Genomic DNA, 16949 nt, shown 5'->3' with positions numbered 1-16949 from the left:
AAATCATACAATGGACAATTGAAAACTTTTCTTATTTGAAAACTTTCTTTTCTTCTACAAATTCTTTTTCACTATAATAGGCTTACAGAACACTATGCTACATTGGCATACCTGGGGTGGGGTAGGTAGATTGGGCCATGTATTTCAACAACATTGTTAATTGCTTTGACAGTGCAATCCAAAACATATTAAATGCCTTAATCTACGTCGTTAACTACTAAAACATTTTTAAGGGGGGAGGGGGGGGGTGTTGTAGATTACTGATTACAACTGACCATTCTTATTTTGCCTCATACCTAATCATTCTATTGCTTCTCCTTGCGGTACTATGACGTAGGTAATTTCTCGTTTAAACAATCAAATACCTGCCGCGACATTTTACTTGTGTTCTTAGCAGCGTAGGTTCATACAGCAGATTGTTTAGTAGTGAAGACATTTTGGTTGCATGTATTCTTTAGTTGTAAGCTGTAGTGTATAATCTCTTTATTTAATTTAATACCTACTACCTTATTATGTTGATGTTAACCGCTATGTTTATGTTCAGCTATATCGTGTGTTTTGTTTATTAAACCTTAATTTGAGGATTTGTGATGAATGAGTATGGATTCATAACAATTTAATAAACAGACACAGAATGTATCTTAAAGACTTAAGACCAAAACTGTTTACTGCCGATCTTCACAGTAGCGAAGCCAGGAAGCTTTGGTCGCACTGGTATAGGTCATTTACCTATTATATTCAGAAGTACGAAGGTATTTCGGATGCAGATAAACTCGGTCTTCTTGTCAATCATCTTGATAGTGCAGCTTATGAGGTCATTTCAGAAGTTGGCACGTATGAAGCTGCGATTACTCAACTTCAAAGTGCATATGACAAAGCTCCTCATCGAATTTATGCGCGTTATTTGCTTAAATCTTGCAAGCAAGACGTCAACCAGACACTTGATGAATACTATCAAAAGCTCAAGCGCTTGAGTACTGACTGCAATTTTGAAGCTGTGTCGGCCGTTCAGCACAGACAGGAGTCTATTCTTGATGCCTTTATCGGCGGATTGACATCACTAGAAATTAAGCAACGTTTACTGGAAGAACCAAACCTTGTTCTACAAGCTGCTTTCGAGAAAGCTCGGTCGTTGGAAGATGCTCAAACAAACGCTGGACGAATAGTTGCAGAACCCTCGACACTGCATTCGCACCAAGTTGCTGTTATATCCGAACCTAAAGATAACCTTGAAAGAAAGCAAGATACTGTTGCAGCTACCGTTTTAGTAAGATGTCCATATTGTGGAAATAAACGGCATTCTCGACAATTTTGCCCAGCTAAGGAAGTTGAGTGCTATCGTTGTGCTAAGAAAGGACATTTCTCCAAAATGTGTCGATCACCTAAACTTTCTATGAATAAAAGTCATTGTTCTTCAACTTCTTTGATGCACATAGCCCCTCAAAAGACTTCAAAATCTATTGATACGAAAGTCATCATTCCTGTCACGATTAACGGTATTTCTGCCAATGCTTTACTGGACACAGGATCGTCGTTATCGCACATAAGCAAGTCGTTTAGTCAACAATTGCCACTAAACCTTAAAGAGACTGATCAGCGGATTGGTTTAGCAGTAAAAGGATGCAGCTTTAAAGGTGTAGGCATATGTAAAGTTGACGTGAACCTTGGTGGTCAACTATACCAAAAAGTGGATGTAATGGTGCTGGAAAATTTGCTAACTGATGTCATACTCGGTCAAGACTTTATGGAACAGCATAAAAGAGTCAGCATTTACTTCGGAGGTTCGAAGCCCACGTTACACCTCAGATTGTTGCAAGCTGTAAAGACGTCAACTCCTGTCAATTTATTCCAGCATCTAACGGAGGATTGCCATCCAGTGGCAACCAAAGAACGGCGTTATTCAATGCAGAATAAAGAATTCATAGGATCAGAAGTAAAACGACTGCTGAAGGAAGGACTCATCGAGCCAAGTAACTCTCCATGGCGTGCGCAGCCTCTTGTGGTTACCCAAGATAATCATAAAAAGGCGAATGGTTATTGACTATAGCCAGACTATAAATAAATTCACTAGAATTGATGCGTATCCGCTGCCACGGATGTAGGACATGGTGCAAAATGTTGCAAAGTTTAATGTGTATTCGACAATCGATATGACAAGTGCATACCATCAAGTAGAACTACCCAAATGCGACAGGATAGTTACTGCGTTTCAAGCTGACGGTTCACTTTGGCAGTGGAAAAGAATACCATTTGGGCTGACAAATGCAGTGCCATGTTTCCAGCGAATTGTGGACGATATTATCAAGTCTAATGATTGCAAAGGTACGTTCGCTTATCTTGATGATATTACAATCGGTGGTAAAACGCAGCAAGAACATGATGAAAATTTGTCGAAGTTTTTGCAAGTAGCTAAAGAGTGTAATTTGACATTTAATGAGTCGAATGTAAATATTCGACTGACTGCATACAGTTGTTGGGTTATCAAAGTTCTAAAGGTTGTTTAAAACCAGACCCTGACCGAGTGAAAACTCTTTTAGAGCTCCCTTTTCCAACAAATAACAAAGAGCAGCAGCGTGTTATCGGACTTTTCGCATATTATGCCAAATGGGTGTCTCATTATTCTGACAAAATTAAACCGTTAATAGAAAACAGCGACTTTCCTTTAAATGGTGATACTTTAAAAGCGTTTGAAGAGCTTAAATCAGAATTGGCCACTGTGACACTTGGAGTAATCGACGAGGAAGCCATGTTTGTAGTCGAAACTGATGCTTCAGATGTTGCCTTGTCAGCAACCTTAAATCAACGAGATAGACCAGTTGCATTTTTTTCCCGATCGTTGACAAAAACCGAAAAGCATCACTCTTCAATAGAAAAAGAGGCTGCTGCTATTGTTGAAGCAGTGCGGAAATGGAGCCATTTGCTGGCCGCGCGGCGTTTCAAACTTGTAACTGATCAGCGATCAATCGCGTTTATGTATGATTGCAAAAGTCATAGTAAGTTGAAAAACAGTAAAATTTTGAGATGCCGTGTTGAACTTTCACAGTATCAATATGACATAGTTTATCGACCAGGAAAACTTAACGTGGCACCGGATACCTTATCAAGAGCGTATTGTGCAAGTTTGTCTAGCAATTATTTGTACGAGATTCATGCGAGTCTTTGCCACCCTGGGGTAACAAGAATGCACCATTATATCAAAACAAAGAATCTACCTTATTCGCTCGGCGAGATACGTAAGATGATCTCAGATTGTAATGTTTGTGCTGAAATTAAACCGCGTTTCCACAAGCCGATTCAAACTCCGCTCATAAAAGCTACCCAAGCTATGGAGCGCCTAAATATTGATTTTAAAGGACCATTGCCTTCAGCCACAAGCAAAGGCGTCGATTTTTTCTTAGAAAAGAGGAATTCTGGGTGGGCGAAAGTTTTCAAACAGATTTCATTGAATGTGTATGTTCGCAAATTCGCCATGGTTAGTCTTTCTCACAAAATTGCGTTTACTCGCTGCAGCAATTAAGCTTTAATAGGTTTGATGTTTGCTTTCTTGCGCCTTGCAATCTTATGAGCGCTGCTAAACTAAACAAACTTCTTTTATGTTTTTCTTTGTGACCTAAAAAGCGCGTGACTCGTGACGTGTTATCTTTAAAGTGGCGCCTTCAAATTAGCCGCAAAATGTTCGAACAGGTGACTACAGTAACGAGTACCATCAGGGTTAAGACGCATCCACTGGAATTCGGAAAGAAGCTTCTATTGCAACACACAACCATCCCGAGCCGGAAGCTGATCTGGCAGCATGCTAACGTCAAATGGAGCAGGTAGAGATCCATGGCTCATGCTGTCTTCTACAACTACCGGTGCATTTCCTGAGACATTGATTTCACCACTGTCCATCCTTGAAGCACTGTTTTCTTCATCAATGTCATCTCTACGTTCATTCGTGCTGGACGTGACTTATTCAGCGTTATCATCTCGACGCCTTTTGGAAGCTGGTTTTAAGAATGCGCGAATAGATGTTTGACTTTGCAATGCTTTATGTTTAACTTTTCAATAATGAGATGACAACATCGTGCAGTGCCCCAATTTATACCCAGCAGCAAGTTTGTGAGGAAAGATTTGTAAAAAGCGATTGTTTCAGTGCGTCTTTAGTTTGTATCGGTTATTTTATTGTCATGTTTATTATGATGTCATATTCCCTTACGCTGACCCGGAACTGAAGTCTGATTGTGATGTAACAAAAGTGAGACCATTCGGAAAAAAAATGAAACATGGCTTTCTATCACCAGGAATTGCCAGCGTGTGGCAGTGGCCGTAGCAACAACAATGCAGTGAGTACCGCCGTTTTTTCAACGGTTGTTGCAGAATTGCTTTGTTCTGTCAGATACCTAGCGGGAGACATAACGTAAAACAAGAAGTTGCGCTGCAGTTGGTTGGATAATTCAGCACGGAAATAATTGTAACAAGCACTTCATAAGTGTCATGAAAACAGGGTGGGCGAAACATATTTTGCCCACCCTCGTTTCACGGCCGGGTGGGCGCCGCCCATCCTGCCCACCCTATTTCGACGCCTATGGCCACAAGAAACAAATACATATTGACTGTAATCGACGAGTATTCGAGGTTTCCATTTGCGTTTCCTTGTGCCAATATGAATGCCGGAACTGTTATTTCATGTTTATCGCAATTGTTTTCTTTGTTTGGTTTTTGCTCATATATTCATTCTGACAGAGAGGCCTGCATTTATGTCAAACGAATTTATATCATTTGCCCACAGCAAAGGAATAGCTCTCAGCAAAACTTCAATATATAACCCTCGATGTAATGGTCAATGTGAAAAATATAATAATGTTATCTGGACCGCAGTGAAACTTGCATTAAGAACGCGCAATTTGGCCATTTCAAAATGGGAAAGTGTTTTGCCTGACGTATTACATTCCGTACGTTCACTGCTCTGTACTGCGATCAATGTATCTCCCCACGAGCGCTTTATGAAGTTTAGTCGTCCTTCCATGCTGGGATCATCAAGTCCCACATGGCTCAGTACCCCTGGTCCTGTTCTATTGAAGCGCCACGTTCGCACGAGTAAATATGAACCTGCTGTAGATGAAGTAGAATTAATTCATGCTACTCCAACGTATGCTTTTGTGAGATTACCGAATGGTCGCCAGACTACTGTATCATTGCGTGATGTTGCTCCTGTGGGAGAAAGAAATGCTTTCGAAAATAGCGCAACTGATTCTGACACTTCTGTTTTCATTAATGATCAATCGTACAATGATGAAACCGTTGCAAGCGATTCACCCGTTGATAAAATACATCACAGCAACGTGAGAGGTGCTGAACCAAACACCGAAGTTGATCGTCATTCTGAAGTCAATGAAGAGCCTAACACAAGAGAAGAATCAATGCTGAGGCGTTCTTCTCGCATAAGGCGCCCTCCTGATCGTTTGATGTATGAATGATACAAATACCCGTTTTGAACTCGATATCTTGGCAGGGGAGAATGTTGTAGATTACTGATTACAACTGACCATTCTTATTTTGCCTCATACCTAATCATTCTATTGCTTCTCCTTGCGGTACTATGACGTAGGTAATTGCTCGTTTAAACAATCAAATACCTGCCGCGACATTTTACTTGTGTTCTTAGCAGCGTAGGTTCATACAGCAGATTGTTTAGTAGTGAAGACATTTTGGTTGCACGTAATCTTTAGTTGTAAGCTGTAGTGTATAATCTCTTTATTTAAGTTAATACCTACTACCTTATTATGATGATGTTAACCGCTATGTTTATGTTCAGCTATATCGTGTGTTTTGTTTATTAAACCTTAATTTGAGGATTTGTGATGAATGAGTATGGATTCATAACAGGGGGCATGGCCCAATGCCCCCCCCCCCCTGTGTACGCCACTGTGCATACATAAGAACTAGGTGAGGCCTTAAACCAGGGGCGTGCAACTGTTTATCGCAATGGGCCACAACGTACAATTATAATGATGCTGAGGGCCAGTCTATCGAATAACACATGAATATATATGAACGATTTATTTAATGGAAAAGTACACACAATCAAGTTACACATTAAGTTTCAGATATCTTGAAGCTCAGTTTTGTAACAAGCTCAATGTCTTTCTTGTAACCGTGACATACCTCTTGCTGTTTGCTCAAAGATTTTTTCAACTGCTGCATTTTGTCAACCGTAATTGACCCACAATGCTATCATAATTAGCAGAGTGTTTTGCACAGTAGTGTCGCTTGATATTGTGCTCTTTCATTACTGCTATAGTGTTTTGACAAATCAGGCAAACAACATCTTGATTATGTTGAACAACGAAGTAATTTATACACCACTCATTGTTGAACTTCCGCCTTTCATAATCAACCTTCCTTTTCTTACTTGTAGACATTTTTACTATGCTAAACTTTTTGTAGAATAAATATTAATATATTCACTACACTGCACCCATAAAGTAAGATTTATGTTACTGAATCATTGCCAGAAGAACAAGGCGGTTTTCTACGACGCTTACTAATGACGCAACAATAATGCTAAAAGTCAATAATGCTAATGATGACGTTACAAATAACAACATCCTCCGATCTAACAGTGAAAAGTATTTAAAAATAATGGGCTACTTGATGAAGAATGTGCGGGCCACGTAAATGGGTACCGCGGGCCGTGCTCTGGCCCGCGGGCCGTATGTTGCACGCCTCTGCCTTAAACCGTCAGTTGAACCTCCAGTGCCTTAAACCCCAGGTCAAAATTGCAAATTTTCTGTAACATCACAAGAATTGAGACATGAAGCGCGGTGCTATTCACGATTATTTCCGACCCAAAAGACCAGCTGCTTCTTCTGCTGAACAAATATCAGTGAATGGAGACAGCACAGACTAAGAAAGTAAGTTTTGTTAACTACACGATGAGATTGGCTTTTTTGCCACAGGTTATCAAGCTTCTTCAAATGAATTCTTCAGTGACGTTCCACTTACATTGTCAATCGTTTCTAGCACTAGTTACAACGTTCATCTGATAAAATTGAAAGTAAAAGCAACAATAAACAAGATGGTTTATTGCTTCACTGACGTTTCGCGCACCATGACAGTGCGCATCCTCAGAGCGAATAACATACAAAATAAAATTTCACAAGGTTATGTACTGCAGTGCGATTGAAGGCAAGAAAAAATAAAAAAAACACACAATATTTAAAAAAAATTGGCCCATGATGTGTGAGGGGTTGTGATTGTGATGTGTTGTCAGTGCCAACCAAACTTCTCTAAACCAATCATGTTTGAACCAGAATTCAGTTTCTTGTAATTGTTCTGCTCGACAATGGACACGTTGTTGATTTTTTGTTTTAAGATTAAATTATATTTCGTCTTTATATCTTTTAAAACTCTCTTTCTTCTCAATTCAATTTTTTTTAGCAACAAAAAGGCTACGTTAAACCTTGGTCAAACTATAAAGTAGCCTTATATCAAATGCCTTCTTCCCCAGTAACGACATCCTGCGTACAACACCGAAATTACCCTACAAAACAGTAACTGTTTGAAGACATATTGTTATCTCTCACTTTTCTGCGTTTTTTAATCAATAGCGTTCAATAACTGTTATTGAGTTCACTATTTATTCTAAGGGTGCGATTTGGTGCGTGTAACGTCTGTGCATGAGCAATACAACTCATCCCGGCAGGAATAAGAAATAACAACTGTACAATTTTAACCTTGTTCCAGATCTTTATCAAAACATTTTATTTTAACATTTCTATTACAGTTTTCCCTGAGTGGTGAAATAAATGGAATCGTGATCTTTAGGTAATGAATTTACAATGGACACTGAGTCAGTCCGGTTGTGACTCATCAACACTAATGAACTCTCAGTTCGAAAATGCGATTTCATGCATACATGTTTCCAACAAAACTCATCAATATGAATGATTTCAACGTTAGCTACTTTCGCCTGCGCTTGCATGGGAGGGACATTATGCATGTTAGCTTAAATTGTTTCCATTCAACACATCTATTCAAACAAAAGCTGCCATGAAGATCAGTGATATTTGGTCATTGATTTTTGTTTGGATGCTAAACGAAACGTAGACCTAAGGTACTCTCCCCAAAGCCGTGCCTAAATAAGGCCCACCCTTTCATATCTGGAAAACCAAAGCAAGCAAGGAACAGCTGTTGTAATCTGATTGGCTGCGATAATCATGTTGTAAATGAACAGAAAAGTAATTTGGTTTCCTAGACGAAACCACATGCCAGCAGAGCGTAGTTGTAAATGTCTGAAAGCTACCTTGTAGGAGTAAAATTTTGTATATTACTTAATCTATCTACGTGTTTTCGTAAGTGGTGTTTGTTTTCTACCTTTATTAGAGTTTCAAGATATGCTAAAGGGTCTAAAGTTTCAACATGTATTGACATATTGACCTTTCTTGGATACTGTATTTAGGTAGTTTAGGTTGAACTGATTGTGAAGAGTTGCCCTAACAAGGCCCATCAAAATCAGCCATGGGCCTTATTAGGGCAAGTACACTTGGCATCAATGGTGGGCTTGTAAGGGATGTTAGGAGATGAACAGGGTTGTTGATATTCCCTTACTAGCAGCTAACAAGCACAACCTCAGATCAAAATACCGCCACCATGTGGTTAGGGAACAAAATAACTTACCTGTTGCCAGTTTTGCTAGGATTTTTTTTTTTTTCGTGCAACGCTCAGAGTTCAAGATGGATACCACTACATCTTGCAGGTTTACAAACTTTCCATATAAAATGGATTTGTTTCCTGTCTCATCATTAGTGCGTCCGCTCCGGGAGCCGTCCACACACCCAAACACTCAGCAGGCACACCATACTTACATGGAAGATACCTACCAGGGAGGCGAGGGACTTACTCCGACCGAAGGGACCCACCGCGGTAGATGGTAATCTGTGGATTTAAATGTTTGGTTAGTGGCTGCCTCAAGCTGATCTGCCTTTCTCGACTTTCCTCTTGCTGATGTTGGAGCAGACTAGGAGATGGCGGGTCAAGCATGGTCAAGCATCAAGCATAGGATTGGGTTTCGCTTTGATTAGGATTATTTCATCATTTGGATTGGATTGTGCCTGTGACACTTATAAAATGGCTCCCATTTGTGGTATCTCATAGACAGCAGAATCTCAAAATTTGTCTTAAAGCAGTGAACCGACATGGTGTATATGTGAGAGGCATCCAAACGTTTTGGAACCTTGAGGAATCATCTTCAGAGTGGTTCACATGAGAAAAGAATGAGCAAAAATCATTGCTTTGTGCTGATGTGGAAAAAGAATTGGAAGAGAGAGAATTAATCGTTTTTCAGACATTGGGTTTCCATTAACTGCAAAAATGATTAGAAAGTTTGTTTTTTACTTTGTGAATAAAATGGCCTGGAACACTCTTTACAGGTTATTTGGCAGGTGAAAAATGGTTCCGTCTATTCATGCAGCGATGGCCAGAACTACGACAACGTAAAGCTCAGCATATGAATCCTGTCCGTGCACAAAAGTTGAATCGGTTCATTGTAAAGGACTACTATACCAAGCTAAGAAAAGGTATAAGAAAACATGGAACTTTTTGATCGACGTCACCGAATTTACAATTTGGATGAGAAAGGCTGCTGTTTGTGCTTGCATCATCAGCTGACTGTAATTGCACACAAGGGGCAGAAAAGAGTCCATCTTGTGGCACCCGAACATGGTCAAAATGTAACGGTTGTTGCTTGTGTCAATGCTGCTGGAGGAACAATTCCACCCATGTTTCTTTTTAAGGGTAATAACAGGCGAGAAAGCTTTGTTGACAATCTACCTCTTCAATCATGTTTTGAGATGGCAGAAAAAGGGGCAGCATTACGCATGAATTATTCATAAAGTGGCTGCAACATTTTGCCAAGTTTAAGCTGCCGTGGAAGATTCTGCTTGACTTTGATGGAGCCAAATGTCACCTGTCTTCAGACATTGTGAATGACGTAGACAAGTACGAAGTAGTTTTGTTTTGTGTTTTGTGTTTCATCTAACACAACTCACGAGTTTCAACCCCTGGTTGTGTCGGTATCTAGAGCCTTTGAGCACTACTGGGATGAAGAAGTTCTAAATTTCTAGAGACTGCGACCAGATAGGTCACTCGCTGCTTGTTCCAGACAATTGTTCACCTAATCAAACGTCATATAAAAACCGTTCAGGTCTACTGAATGTTAGCGTATTAGCCTACGTCATGGAATTTTTCCTAAACATGAGCAGAGATTGCACCATCGTTCGTAAGACTTGTGTCAAACCTGTTTAAAGCTAAAACCTCAATTGCTAAGGTAACAGGGATCAGTTGTCAGTAGATGTTACAGAAAATATATTTCGCACTTATTCAGTGCATCTTCAGTTCTGAACCTGTTTAAACCTGTTTAAACCTGTTTCAGTTTGAAACCTGTTTAAACATGAAACATTGGATCACCAGGTTTGAACACCTGTTTGAATTGCGTGACAATGTCTTTCACTATTGCGTCACAGTACTGCGTACGTGAGTTTGAGATATTGCTATCTATTCTGGTCATTCGTGAAATGGTTGCTTGAGAGTTAGTCGCACATTTAACTGTTTGCTTAGTGCTTGCTAGCTGGACAAAAATTCCGTCTTTATCTAAGTAGTTTGTTCTGTAGTGACAAGTTTTAGTGGTGTATCGCGTTGCACCCATTTTCGATAGCCGCGGGCTAATTTTACAGGAATACACTTTTTGAATAGACGTTTCGAAAGAGTGTTCTTTTTCGGTCATTACATCCAGAGGAACGGATCCGGGAATTTTATGTTACAATTTTCCCACGAAGAGATTATGGTTTACCGCTGTGACCATAAAGAATAAAGACGTGGACTTGTTAGCTGGTAGGCCAAGAAGCACTTGAAGCACATAAATAATAAAGACGAAGTTGTTGGTTGGTAGGCTACAGAAGCAAAGAAATAATAAAAGAAGATCTTGTTGGTTGGTAGTCTACAGAAGCAAAAGAAAATTAAAGACATTTCTTCTCAGTTGGTACTGAAGAACTTCAAGCTAAAAATTAAAGGCGTTTCTTTGTCGGTTCTGAAGAAAAAACTACATTGACATTCATTGGCAAGAAAGAAGATTTTAGACAATCGATCTGTGCTTGAAGATTCAAGTGAACGAATCCAAGCAAGTTTTGTGGAACTTTAGGACTTCATATACCCGTACAACTACGGTATTGTGCATTTAAATTCTTTTTGTATTTTTACGGTCTTTGGAGTTAAGTTTTTTATAACTTAATTTTGTGTGTTTGTGTAACTTAATTTTTTAATTGTTAAATTTAGCCCCAACAATTAATATGTCTACATTCGGTGGCGACAGGGACTCGACCGCCGTAGACTCGACTGAGTTTAAGCCTGATGATGTTCTTTGCGGTCGGGCAGGCCATTCTGGGGAGGGACCCAGTAACGATGAGGCGAAGTCAGTTCGAGAGGCCCGGCATCTTAGAAGGGATATTTTGACTCAAATTGGGGAACTTTCTGTGGCCCTAGGTTCTTTGAGTGATAAGCAGGAACTGTTAATTTTTAGATCTAAGTTCTCTACTTTGGAAGAGGATTTAGGGCATTTCCATGCTCTTTTGACTAAAAATTTTAACTCTGCAATCTTGGCAGAACTTCGTGATAGGGTAGATCCCGAATTTAACTCGTTAAAAAATAACTTTGAACAAAAAGAAAGTGAGTTCTCAAATATGTTGGATGCTGACATACATCCTGAGGATAGCGCCTCAAATGTAAGCACTAGGATGTCTAGGAGTTCGTCTCGGATAGTGGCACAAATTAACCTACAGCTAAGACGAGAGGAGCTCCAGATACAAGCTGAAGCCGAAGCGAGAGCTGCTGAGGCTGCCATGAGAGCTGAGGCCATACGAGCAGAGGCCATCGCGAGAGCTGAGGCCATACGAGCTGAGGCTGCCGCGAGAGCTGAGGCCGAAGCGAGAGCTGCTGAGGCCGCCGCGAGAGCTGAGGCCGTACGAACTGAGGCTGCCGCGAAAGCCGAAGCGAGAGCTGCTGCGTTCGCACTCAAAGACGCACAGTTGAGGGCTGAACAACGTAAGGAGGTAGCTTTAGCTGAATATCGATCAGAGGTTGGCTCCCGGCGTAGCTCTAAGAAGGGATCTTCTAGGCATTCCAGAAGTGAACATCAATCACAGTTTAATTTACATAACCTTTTCCAGACGCCTGTTCAATCTGTAAGTGGACCAGTGCAATCCACACGTTTTCCAGCTGTTTCAGGAGGTCTCGGGGCCGCGGCTAAGGGTCTTCCGAAGGACCTAGAGCCAAGGCCTGCGAATTATAGCCGAACTTCTCCCCCAGAGCGTACAGGTCACGGGGCCGCTATCACAAGTAATGTTTTGCCCCCTTCACAGTTTTCTGCGCCGTTAGTTTTTGATCGCCCAGCTATACGTAATTTGGGTGGTTGTGAGAGGCGTATCGCGTCTCCTGATTTTAATGTGTGTGAGGATCGTGATCGGGCTGTGCATGTGACTGAGCCCCCTCAGCCCCTTAAGGGATATAGCTTGTCTTCTCCCGCTAAATCGAGTTCTCAACAACAGGATAGCTTTTTTGAATACCAAAATAGTAGGACGTTTTTCGATAAGGCGGCCTTGATTGGTTACGATGGTAATAATATGCCATTTATCTTCTTTAAAAATCGTGTTACGGCCTTAATGGCAGCTTCGCCTTTTAAAGGAACTCGTTTGACTTTGTTACAAGCAGCTTGTGTTAGAACAGCTGCGCAAACGATTGCTAATTTGGTTTCCGACACTCCTGGCTTGTCAGAGGAAGACAGAATAGAAATGTCGTTAGCTCGCTTGTCCCAGCGTTTTGGGGTTCGTGGAGGTCTTTTCGCAGAACCAGAAATTAGAAAGTATCGCTATGGTAGCAAATTGACTTCTATCTCTTCCAGTGATTTGAAAGAGTTTAAAGATGAATTGTCGCAGTGTCTGCTTTACGCGCAAGCTTATGGTCAGCGTGACAAATTGGAAGGACGTTTTGTTTTGGATTTGGCTAAGCGATTCCCGTTTGACGCTAAGCAGCGTTATCTTGACTTTTTAGGTGATCAGTATGGTGGTACTGATGAGCCTACTTTTCAGAGTTTGTTTGATTTTGTAGTACGGGAGGAAACGCGCAAGTCGACTGATTTTAGCATTATGCTAATGGGCGATTCTGGTGAGTCGCAGCATTTTAAAAAGTTTGGCAAAGGAAAATTGCCTTCTTGTCCGGTTAGGCAGACGTCGGTAAAACCCCATCATAATGTGATTTCAGGGAGTTCGCAGTGCTCGACTGCTGTTGGCGCACCGTGCGGTGGTGTGGCCAGACGTGGTGACATGCCGGCATGTTTTTATTGTTCGTCACGTGGTCAAGTTGAATATCATTTTTTGTCTAATTGTAAAGAATTTTTGCGCTTGACACCTAAAGATCGGAGAGATGTCATTGTGAAAACTGGCAAATGCTTGAATTGTTTGCGCCAGCATATGGTTAGGGATTGCGTTCATGCAAACAACTGTCGTAAGTGTGTCCCTAACAACGATAGGAAACACTATTTTCTTCTGCATGATTTTTATGTGACGTCACGTGATTCTCTGGATTCGATTGGCAAAGATGATGCTGGTGCCAGAGTTCCTGTGCGTAATGTTAAGATTGGAAATGTTAAAGCAGCTTTTAACCGCGTTACTGCTGCTCGTGTTTTGAATCCAATAACTGGCAAATCGAAGTTGGTGTATTGTCAGCATGATCCTGGTTTGCAGTTGACGTTTGTTTCGAGTGATTTGGTGTGCGAACTTGGCGTTAAACCGTACGATAAAGCGTCGTTTAAAATGGACACTCTGGCTGGTCAGAAAGCTACCTGTGCTAACCTTGTTAAACTCAACATCCAGTCGTTAGAGACAGATGATCTGTTTTGTGATATAACTTCGGTGGTTAACCGTATTAAGACTGGGCTCTGAAGGGATTCCCTGAGTTGGGGGGGGGCATAAAATGCCCACGGTTTTTGAACGTTTATTACGCCTTTGATATGCATGCTGTCAGTTAGATATTTTACCAAGTGAAAGAAAATTTATCTGACTTTCCAACAAATTCAAACTTGTCTTCGAATCATGTGTATATCTATAGCTATAATAGATTTATTAGACAGGCATCAAATCGCCAAAGTTAGATGTAAATTATAACAAAGAAACAAGGCTTTATCTTGCTCGGCTTGAGATAATGAGGTCACGGTATTCCCACGGTAATAACACTTTGCGTTATGTCTCTCAAACTAACAACCGTAACTGCTCATCAACTGCTGAGAAACTATTTATTCTGTAATCATCCAGCCGGCAAAAGTGCGACATTATTATATCGACTCAACTTTTGACCACAGTGCTTAGACGTAAAAATTGTTTATTTGACTTCAGTTTGTTAGAAAAGATGCGAATATCGGAAACAAGTGTTGCTTGAGATGTAGGCAGATTTGGCTACAAGCAGCAAAAAATATATTCTTACACAGCTAACCATTCCACTCCTTTTGCGTTGATTTAACGTCTTTAGTCGTTGAATCGACGTAAAAATAACCGATTTGCCAGTGGAGAACAAGCACATGGAAACGATTTTATTTCTGTTTGTTTCAATCCCAGCAACGTTTTTACGTCGTTTGACGTTGGATCTGCGTGACAATGGTGTGACTTCATCATTGCTGTTGTTTTCCGACAAAGAAAAATAAATTGAATTGAATTGAATTGAACTATCAAATGCAAATGAAATCAAAATACGTTGATTCTATTCAATACCGTATTACAGCGAGCGAGTTATATCGATTGAACATCTGCGTTACATCAAAATCATTGAACAATAACCACGGTTTGTTTTGTAGTTGCATGATACAAGCTAATAGAGTCGGTTTACAACGTTCTTCTCCCCGTACTGTTACCTTGCCGCGGTGGGGAGGCTTGAGTATCTCAAGGATCCTGTGGGCTATACCAAAGGGGACTTGTAGCCCCTGGCAGGTTTAACCATGTCGGGCAGGTTAGAGGTGAGAGGCCAGACAAAAGACAGTACAACAGCCGGGCAGACGGAGCCCGTCAGTCTTGGACGGCAGTTCGTCTCGGGGAAGGCAAACCCTGATTCAAAAACCTTCGCTGTCTTGCGGCTATATCCAGTCCTGGGAAAGGCTACGGGAGACAACCCAGACAGAAAATCCGGAGTGGAGTACGTGAGGCGGTCGACTGTCAAACTCTGACATCCTTCCGGCAACTCCTGCAGCCAAACCGTCGCCGAGTGTCACGCTTTGCATTCCCTTGGACCACGCCGGAGAGGCAGAGAGGAGGGTCCTGTTGTGTTTTTGGGCAGCGCAAGACCTCCATACAGACGCCCAGGCCAGCACTCTGGAGAGGCCACTCCAGTCGCCCCCATCCCTGGGTGCGAAAAACAAACCGGAGGACAGCAGTCTACGGGTTATAAGTCAAACAATGATGCGTAGCGACCGCCCGCGTTGTGAAATCTTTTATTTGGCATCACAACACAACACTATAAATTAATTTTGATGGTTGTTCTCTCGCGCCAGTGTAAACCAGCTTATCCTTATGCATGGCTTGTGTACCGTAACCTCTGTTAGCTATATACTATATGCATTTCAGAGTGAAAAAAGAAACAAATCACGTTGTTACTCGATCTACACGCTGATACACAGCTCGTACAATTTGTCATATTTATGTTGATTCAACGTCTAGCAACGTAGAACTAATGCCAAACTTATCGAGTTTTCGAGCTGGGTATAAATTGCAACAGTTTGCCGATGTTTAGAACAATCCAATTAGCGAAATCAGGAATTGTTTATTTACCACGTTTCTGCAGAAACAGATGCAAAACAAAAACGTAGTGCGAAAATATAAAGTTACAGACTTTTCGCATTCTATACCCACGAGTTACGTCATTTTACATCGGTTCAACCATGATGATAATAAATCAAAACTGAAACAGCAGTGTGCTGTTCTAACGCTTATCTTTTGAAACAAAACAATAAGCGACGTCCACTTGTGCAGTCATTGGAGGCAGCCAAGTTTACGATAAATCAAACTCGTCTAACGTTGATTCGATATAAGAATCCTATAGTATAAGCGATCGTGTGCAAGCATTCTCTCATCGCAAACTTGTCGATTATTAAATCGATTCAACAGCTGATGATATTGAATCGATGAAAACATGGCACTTGCTGCCATCAGGCTTGTACGAGGTTAGAGATATATCATTCATAGCATTATATACCATTCCCCAATTAGTAAAGTGATGCACTTGACTTGTATTAGACAACTTATCTAGTTCGAAATTCCTTCATATACATATGCGAATTCATTTTTAAAATACATTTCATCAACATATTGTTATTTTTTTCTGTCGATATCTGCTTCATTTCGCCAATTTCACATTAGAGGGACATCTAAAGACTGAAAACTGATAGACAAAGCAACCAAACTTTGAAGTAGGTTATTCCATGGCCACCTGGAGATGCGGCCTGATTTGTCACATTTTGCAGATTTTGATTACAGCTACTGCTAGCGTTTGACTGACATTTTCTGAGATGCTTTTACTTTTTGCAGTTTCCTAATGACATAAAACTTTTTTGTTGACTTGGGGAAGCAATAGCAAATGAGAAAAAGTAAGTTGAAAAACGCACAATCAGACTGTTATTGAAAATTAACAGTCTGATTAAAATCTTCAAAATCAAATTTTCTTTGTTTTTCAACATGTGAAAATGTTAAAACCTATTGTGTCATCTGGGGAAAAGAATAAAGAAAGCGTAAAAATATAATTTTTAGAAAAATTTATTTAAACGTTCGCCCAGAGTTAGAAAAACCTGAAAATTTCTGCAAAATGTGACAAATCAGGCCGTATTTTTAGGTGGCCATGGTTATTCCAAGAAGAATATATCCGTTGCGTAAAATAAA

General features: G+C 40.6%; 1 protein-coding gene across 1 annotated transcript; it reads left to right on the top strand.

The window, feature by feature from the left end:
* The first annotated feature begins 634 nt into the window (after positions 1–634).
* On the top strand, positions 635–2041 carry LOC145766361 (uncharacterized). The gene has a single exon (XM_082578060.1). The coding sequence runs from the start codon at positions 635–637 to the stop codon at positions 2039–2041; it is 1407 nt and encodes a 468-aa protein (XP_082434186.1).
* Positions 2042–16949: the final 14908 nt, after the last annotated feature.

The sequence above is a fragment of the Aplidium turbinatum genome, chromosome 1 (assembly GCF_918807975.1).
Source record: "Aplidium turbinatum chromosome 1, kaAplTurb1.1, whole genome shotgun sequence".
NCBI lineage: Eukaryota > Metazoa > Chordata > Ascidiacea > Aplousobranchia > Polyclinidae > Aplidium > Aplidium turbinatum.
Note: the sequence above shows the minus strand (reverse complement) of the source record. Positions and strands in the feature narration are given on the sequence as shown.

Excerpts from the sequence above, each read along its gene's own strand:
- LOC145766361 (XM_082578060.1), top strand. The coding sequence starts at position 635 with ATGTATCTTAAAGACTTAAGACCAAAACTGTTTACTGCCGATCTTCAC.